The sequence below is a fragment of the Ornithodoros turicata genome, chromosome 1, assembly GCF_037126465.1.
Source record: "Ornithodoros turicata isolate Travis chromosome 1, ASM3712646v1, whole genome shotgun sequence".
Lineage (NCBI taxonomy): Eukaryota > Metazoa > Arthropoda > Arachnida > Ixodida > Argasidae > Ornithodoros > Ornithodoros turicata.
In genome coordinates, this window is record NC_088201.1 from 111,049,437 (window position 1) to 111,058,068 (window position 8,632).

Genomic DNA, 8,632 nt, shown 5'->3' on the forward strand with positions numbered 1-8,632 from the left:
ACGCTTCAAGAAATATCGATATGTTACACCTCGGAGCTCGATAAACCACTCCCACTATAACACTACCTGGCAATTCTAAAAAGAGAGCCTCACAGAATCCTGGTATCTCAAGAACGATATCAGCTCGGAGATTACATTTCACATTTTTATGCACAAATAGGCCGACACCGCCTCCTCTATGTCGGGACTGTAACAATCGGGGTTGAGAATAGAACACATAGTCATGAAGGTGATAACACTCATCTCGCATTAGCCATGTTTCCGTTAGAGCTATAACGTCAAATTTAAAAGTTAGCGTGGACAATAGAGCAACTAGTTGATCGAAATTCTTTCGAACACTCCTTATGTTCAAATTTAATAGCTTAAACATAGTACCATTGGACAGGTTGTTCAATTCAGTAATCGATACAATATCATCCATATAAACAGTTTAGAAGTAGGCAACAAAATAGCATATAACAAAATTACACACAATGTGACAGCTGTAATTCCCGTAGGTTTTTTTCAGACTGAATCTGGACAGCTTTAGAATTCTCAGTTCGACGGACGAATATCTTTCCGTCCTTGACCCATGCGTACCTCCACTTATTTTCTTTTTTTTCGTGGATAGTTTTTCCCAAAAGAAGCTTAAGCTCTTGACACAGGTGCTCATTAACATAGACTGGCTCGTTGTGCTCATACCCAAAGTCCGAAGTGGTCAGTCGCCTACGCCTTGACGCAGACACTAACGAATCTCTAGCTTCTCGAGAGAAAAACCGAGCAATAATATTGAGCTTTGACGGGTCCTGCGTAGGCACCCTATGAGCAACCTCAATTGCGTCTGGTGATAAATCTACACCCAGTTTTGTGGCTATTTCGCAAACCAGGTCGGTGCTGTTCTCGTTAGGCCTCAACGGAAAGTTTCTTATTTCCACATTGTTCCTGCGTGAGTACTGCTTAAGACTAACCACCTCGGCCCGGAGCACAGACAGTTCACGTTCCAGGGAACAGTTTTTACTTGTAACTTGTGCAACTTCCGTTTTTAACGCAGCCGTCTCTTCTTGAACGGACTTAAACGCAGTTTTCATTTCTTCAAATGAATCGCTCATGTATTGCATGGAAGTGGACAATTCGAAGCGTTCTTTCTCAAGAAGAGACTTGACATTGGTTATTTCTGTTGTCACATGCTTAGTTAGTTGACTGAACTGAGCAGTCAGATCGGCTATGGCCTTATGAATTTCCTTTACCTGTGCTACGTTGGCCATATTTATATGCAGGAAGTCAGCAATCAAATATCATGCACGTAGCTTCAATGACAACAAATTCTCAGGCAGCGGCACAGCGTACTCAGGTGCAAACACGGAATATAAAATTCAAACCAACCTGCAATTCAGAATAAGACGCTTAGACGTGTATCACACAGCTGCACCGCTGCCAAAAGAGTAGTGCGTCGGGTCCGTAATCCGGCTTTTAACAGTTCATTCCAAACATTGGTGGGCGTATCCTGTTGCTGCGCTCCCAGATATTGTTGTTGTTCCCTGCCGAAGTCAAGCGCTGGTAGATAGGCGTGATGTTCCCAAACAGGCAACTCGAAATCTGCAATTCAGAATAAGACGCTTAGACGTGTATCACACAGCTGCACCGCTGCCAAAAGAGTAGTGCGTCGGGTCCGTAATCCGGCTTTTAACAGTTCATTCCAAACATTGGTGGGCGTATCCTGTTGCTGCGCTCCCAGATATTGTTGTTGTTCCCTGCCGAAGTCAAGCGCTGGTAGATAGGCGTGATGTTCCCAAACAGGCAACTCGAAATCTGCAATTCAGAATAAGACGCTTAGACGTGTATCACACAGCTGCACCGCTGCCAAAAGAGTAGTGCGTCGGGTCCGTAATCCGGCTTTTAACAGTTCATTCCAAACATTGGTGGGCGTATCCTGTTGCTGCGCTCCCAGATATTGTTGTTGTTCCCTGCCGAAGTCAAGCGCTGGTAGATAGGCGTGATGTTCCCAAACAGGCAACTCGAAATCTGCAATTCAGAATAAGACGCTTAGACGTGTATCACACAGCTGCACCGCTGCCAAAAGAGTAGTGCGTCGGGTCCGTAATCCGGCTTTTAACAGTTCATTCCAAACATTGGTGGGCGTATCCTGTTGCTGCGCTCCCAGATATTGTTGTTGTTCCCTGCCGAAGTCAAGCGCTGGTAGATAGGCGTGATGTTCCCAAACAGGCAACTCGAAATCTGCAAATCAGAATAAGACGCTTAGACGTGTATCACACAGCTGCACCGCTGCCAAAAGAGTCGGAGAGTATGACGGTTTAATGACAGGGAATGGCGATGTAGTCGAAAACGAAACCTCGCGCCGCGGGGCAGGTGCGCAAGAGGTATTGATGGTGATGACTCGTGTGCTGAAGATGCGGTGATCGCTACATGGCTCTCCCCCCCGGAGAGGAGAATGGCGCGACGCTTGCTGGACGAGGACAGGAGACCAGCGTACGTGGCGGAGGGGTCTCGTCGCGCTGGGAGACTGGGGAGCTGAAACGGTGTCGGCTGAACAGACTGCTACCGAAGGAGACGGGCAAGGGTCCAGGTAGGCTGGCTTGAGGCGGTCGATCGCAACTGATGCCGGGCCTCAGGGAAGGAGCAGGCGGAAGTTGGGGAAGGCGTTGCGGAGACCGAACGGCATACGGACGTATTTGAAAAGGCCAAATAGCGTCGTAATGGCCGTCTTCGGGATGTCTGGTGGATGAACTGGTATCTGGTGATACGCTTTCACCAAGTCGACCTTCGAGAAGAATCGAGCACCGTGAAGATGGGCCGTAAAATCCTGAATATGAGGCAGGGGGTAACGGTCGGGTAAGGTGGCGAGGTTTAAGGCCCTATAATCGCCACAGGGGCGCCAATCACCGGGTGTAGACTTCGGGACCATATGGAGAGCAGACGCCCAAGGACTTGACGAGGGGCGGATGATACCGAGCTGCAGCATATGGTCAAATTCGTGCTTGGCGATGAGGAGGCGTTCAGGAGCAAGGCGTCGAGGACGAGCGTTCACGGGAGGGCCGCGGGTCACGATGTGGTGAGTGACGGCATGCTTGGGTGGACAGTCGGAATGAGTCGGCCTCGTGATTGATTCAAACTCTCGGAGCAGGTTGGCGTACACGGGGGAATCGGGAAGTCTTAGGGTGGGCGAAATGGCGACGACGGATGATGGAACACCGCAGACGTGTAGGGAAGTGGTATTGTCTACCAAACGTGAGTGACGCATGTCCACCATCAGGTCGAAGTGCGTAAGAAAGTCAGCCCCTAGGATTGCGTAAGGAAGCTCCGCCACGGCGAAGACCCATCGGAAGGCACGACGCAGCCCAAGGTTCAACGTGGCGGATCTATGGCCGTAGGTGGCAATTTTGGACTTGTTGACCGCCTGAAGGGTATAGTCGGCTCTGCAGTGCCTCTTCTCAGCAGGGGTGGGGGGAAGGATGCTGACTGCGGCTCCAGTGTCGACCAGGAATCGACAACCGGAGGTGCGGTCGGTGACGAAAAAGGGGCGGCTGCTACTTCCCCCAGCCGTGCCAGCCGCTACTGGGTAGGGGTGTCGTTTCCCGACCAGGAACAAGGGGGCTGGCAGTTGCGGGCCGAGTCACCGAAGGTGTGATGATACCAGCAGAACGCTGGCGAAGGCGAGCGGGGGCGTCTGCGGGATGGGGTACGCCGCCGACGAAAAGCGTTGCGGCGGGGACCTCGGGGAGGTTGGATGGCGGCCACACGTTCCGCCAAAACGGCAACAGTGCTCTGGAGTTGGTGGAGAGAGGCCGTTAGCACGATAGTGGGATCGGCAGAAGATGCGGCGGTGGTCGGGCAAAGATTCGCAACAGCGCCCGGTACCGGGTGACCTGCGAGGTCCAAAACGCGATCTGCCATCTTCGCTTGGTCGTCGAGGGAGGCATGCTCGGTCGAGGCGAGGATCATTCAGATGTTGTGAGGCAGTCGCTGCAGGAAAAGCTCGCGGAGGAGGGTGTCTTCGGTGGTGCGGTTGCCAGCGAGCTCACGCATCCGGCGTAAGAGCTGAGTGGGGCGGCGGTCGCCAAGCTCTTCTGATGTAAGGAGCTGCCGAATGCGGTTTTCCGAGGATAGAGCCGTGCGTCGAATGAACCCGTCGCGTAAAGTATCGTACGGGTGCCCAGCGTGAGGCCGAATGATGAGATCGCGGACCTCCGCCGCGGCCTCGGGCGGCAGGTGGGCGAGGATGTACCCGAACTTGGAGAACTGCGAAGTGATGCGACGGCCGGCGAAATGAACTTCAACCTGGGCTAAACATAGCTGCGGGTCGGAGACCGAAAATGGCGGGAGGCGCAGCGGGGAGAGGGATGCTTCGTCCGCTGGAGCGGGGTGGTCACCGGTGCAGGCCATGGCGTTGACGGCAGGAGAGAGAACGTCTCGGGTCACCAGTTGTAGAGGCTATGAAAGAGACGAGTGAGCTCTACGATGTATGACGGTTTAATGACAGGGAATGGCGATGCAGTCGAAAACGAAACCTCGCGGCGCGGGGCAGGGGCGCAGGAAGTATTGATGGTGATGACTCGTGTGCTGAAGATGTGGTGATCGCTACAACAGTAAAACTCACACTAGCCTCCATTTCCTCCCCCCTCCCCCTTAGAGTGTATATACATATGTTTCGAAAAAGCTAGCCCATATGGAGGTCCCTAGCCTCCTGATCAACCTTCGCTTCTTCATGGGATGGGATGGAATGAATATGAGAAGAAAAATATGGAGTAGGTGGTTCCACAACTTTGGATTCATCTACTCCATGACTCTTAGAGCTGAGTGCTGAGCGACAGTAAAGCCGAGATATTTCTCGTACGTCTCTGTTGAGTGAGTCAGCAGCAAGTAATGATAGGATTCACAACTCCCAACGTATAACATTTGATATGACGGATCTCGTTTTGTTCTTACTTCCTCGGTTCTGGTTGTGCTGGCTGTCGCTGCACAGTGTGCACTCTGTCTTCCATTCAAGGACATAAGGAGGGGGATGCAACTCGAATACACAGTGCATTTCATATAACCATCACGAATATGACACTTACTGCACTCAACCAAGTAGGGCTCGCATACCGTGCAGTCACGCATACTCAGGGTAGTGACACCACTATCTTCCCTACATGTTTTTTCCGCAACATATTCTGCTCTGCGATGCAAAATAAAAATATGTAAATTGCGATCGATACATATTGGTAATGTTGAAATGTAAAATGACATATAAGATATATGTGAATATAATCAGTTCTGCTCTACTACTTTGTTGTGTTATCTACGTACCTATACGGCTGAAACTGGTATTTAGAAACACTTGGACGTGCATCTGGCTCCAGTGCTCCAATGCTTCGTTCAACATAGTTGCTGGAATGTCGAAAGCGTATGGAACAAACATGATGGTGACGTGTGCACTATTCAACTCACGCTTTCAATCCACAGTACCGATCTCGGAAGCTCCAAATCTCCTTCATGCAACCTAAGATAGAAAGTGTGAAAAATAAAGTATCTGATTATCTATCTGCTGATGGAACGAGGCGTAATTAGATAGTGGTGCTGATTATTCACAGGACCCGTCAGGAAACACGTGGATGATTTAAAATTCTGGAAACACACCACTGGCCTCGTTTAGATGGACGCGCTACAAGCGTGCCGAGTCGGAGCGCCCCGAGATTGAAGGTGGAAAGCTGTCGTTTACATGGAGCTCATGCAGCAGCCGCTCCAAGGACGAGTGTATGGGGAGAGGAGGACAGCGATGAGGACCCGGTAGAAGGAAGCAGTACTCACGCATCCGCATTTCCGGCCGCTAAATTCAAACCTTGGAAAAGATGTCTCTCGAATAGCAGCGTTTTCGCTGCTGATTTGCCCCAAGTACACTTTTTCCAGTGTTGTTTGTATGGCGTTCCTTCGGGAAGATAGTCTGGGCGTCAAAGTACCCAGCAAGCAAAAATGCGGGCGAGCCGAGTTCAGAAAACAGCAATCAAAATTCACAGTTCGCGCCAAATGCGGAGCGCCACGTGATACTTCCCATGATGCAACGTAGGATGATAATTGTAGTGGGCCTGCGTGGATGTTCAAATGGACAGTTTGAACGTCCACGCAGGCCCACTATAATTATTTAACCCGTAAATATCATTTCTCGCGTAAAATAGAATAAAATAATGATAAACACGCACACACGCAAACTATAAACAACTCTCCATTTTTCTTTCCATATTCTCTTCGTTTGACTCTCTCCTGAGACCCACCTCCGTCTTCACGCTCTCACGGTCCACTGGTCACCTTTGTACTCCGCACCTGTGTCCTCATTCCGTCGTCATAACCCCCTTTTTATCCTTAAATCCTGGAACGTCACCTACATGCGTTCTCGTTTCCTGTGCTGTGTGAGCCTTTGGACTCGCGTTATGTTGCGCTCTGATACCCCTTCGTTTGTATTTATGTTCTTTTAATTTTGACCTGTATTTGCATCCTTTCCATCACCCTGTTACCCTCGCATACCAAAACTCCCCCGTCAACCATATATATGTTCCTGTACCATGTTCATGTTTTTTTAACCTGAAGAAGTGCAGTCTCGTGCACTTGTTAGCATGTGTAAATAAATAAGTTGCTCCTACCGTTTAACGTCAATCTTTTATAGGAATGATCTTCTATTGGACATTCGAAGCAACTTTCCGAAGCCAGCGTAGCGGCGACCAGAGGTGGGGAGTAATGCATCACAAAGTAATGCATTACGGGTAATGCATTACTTCTGAGTAATAAGTAATGGTAATGAACTACATTTTGCAACAACATTACTTTTGTCGAATGTTCATTGCGCCACGTGAAGATTGGAACATCCAGGTTTTCTTCAACCCGCCTTTAACAATGAGCACAGGGCAACAAGGAAAGAGAAAGGCGCAGCCTGGGGAATTCTGCAAGGGTTCAACAGTCGGCGGTGTGTGTCACAAGTGTCTACATGATGATATCACCGATTTTCTCCTGTGTGCATTTGGAATAAAGGATAATCGGTGAAATAGAAACATATAGCCTCTATGAAGGTAACACGTAACAATTGCTGTAGTGATTCACTGTTTTGGTATGGTACCGTGTTAGTTTCGCTTGTGCTGTCAGAGCTAGTTTTTCTGCCAGGACAGAACTGTAGGCTGGGCTTCTTCCGCCGGCTCCATAATGCCAGAAAAGGCATCTGCAATAAGTCTTATCTATAGTTTTTGCCTATCAGACTCGCTTCTGCGGGGATTTAGTGGCACCAATTTGGGGATACTCAGGTGGCTATTGCATATGACAAAAAAAGCAAGGAAAAAACTTATGCATAGCATCTTTGAGGCTTATGCCCTAAAACGTAAATGGAATGCCAGAGTAATGCCATTACTTCGTTAACAGTAATGACATTACTAATGCATTACTAATATCCAAAAAGTAATGCGTAATGTAATGCATTAGTTTTTGATGCAAGTAATGAGTAATGGTAATGCATTACAAAATAAAAGTAATTTCCCCACCTCTGGCGGCGACGTATATTTATTTATTTATAGAAGATACCTCCCGATAACTGACGCAGTTGTCGGCAAAGACGCACATCGAATGAAGCGACAAAGAAATGTACTTAATACAAACGAAAAGAGAGGGGAAAATAAAACAAACAACCAAAAACAGAGCTTGGGGGGATTACCAGGGGCAACATGCGTCAAATTGAACCAGTTGTTATTTGTGAAAACACGTTGCATACTGTTAGATAAAAGCTATGTATCGAATGAATAAGAACAAGTTCATATTGAGCGAAATAATTTTGTAAGAATGCCAGAGTGACGAACTTCCTCTAAAGGTGTGGCAAACCTTTAAAAAAAATCACGCGTTTGATGAGCGCTATATAAGAGAATAGAGCAGCGACATGAGTACTGCATGAGTGTCGCTTTCAAAAATCGTACTGAGAATAGTGAAAGAAAACGGTTTCGAAGTGTTTGATGATGTGCGAGTGCAGTGGTGTGTACGAACTACCTAGATAAACTACTCGAAAGAAAAATTGACTCCTGATTAAGATTTATCACCACCATCACACTCCCCCCCCCCCAACCCCATCTCATGATCGTCTCGTTATGTGTGTGCGTGTGTGACCTACCATTGACGAGTCGTCAGTCATTCGTCATATAACTTGTTGCTAGAGGCTGCGAAGAGCAAAGACACATGAATAGGCATGATAATGATATACTCCGATATGGCGGCGTTGGCATCATAATAATAAGACTTTCTAGCTTATATTGACATGCGCAGGAGAAGGTAGAAGGTGAATCGAGAAACACAAGTGAAGGAATGTTATACCTAGGATTAGCTAAACAGGAACTCAAACCAAAGAAAAAGAATTCAGGACCTTGGCACGTAAACTGAGCACGCCATTGACGCACAACTAAAATGTGCTGCTGCCGTCGATTTATCGTCTTGCATAATTTGCGATGATTACGTATCAAAGCTGAACGGAAGTTCGACTGCGAAGACACGAGTTTGGTAAAATGCTCTAAGCACGGTATAGGAGGCAATGTATAATCCATGATTCGTATTGGGCGATGTGGGCATGTTGAAATAAGTGCTAATGAACCTACGCCCGCTACGCCCCAGGAGGCCGCTCAAATTTGATTGG

General features: G+C 48.2%; 2 protein-coding genes across 2 annotated transcripts; both read right to left on the minus strand.

Annotated features, from left to right (window-relative positions):
- Nucleotides 1–464: 464 nt before the first annotated feature.
- On the minus strand, nucleotides 465–1,244 carry LOC135383066 (uncharacterized). The gene has a single exon (XM_064612695.1). It carries the CDS (start codon nucleotides 1,242–1,244, stop codon nucleotides 465–467), a length of 780 nt encoding a protein of 259 aa, XP_064468765.1.
- A 2,695-nt stretch (nucleotides 1,245–3,939) lies between these two features.
- Nucleotides 3,940–4,380, minus strand: LOC135383076 (uncharacterized). Its single transcript, XM_064612702.1, has one exon. It carries the CDS (start codon nucleotides 4,378–4,380, stop codon nucleotides 3,940–3,942), a length of 441 nt encoding a protein of 146 aa, XP_064468772.1.
- Between the last annotated feature and the right edge of the window lie 4,252 nt (nucleotides 4,381–8,632).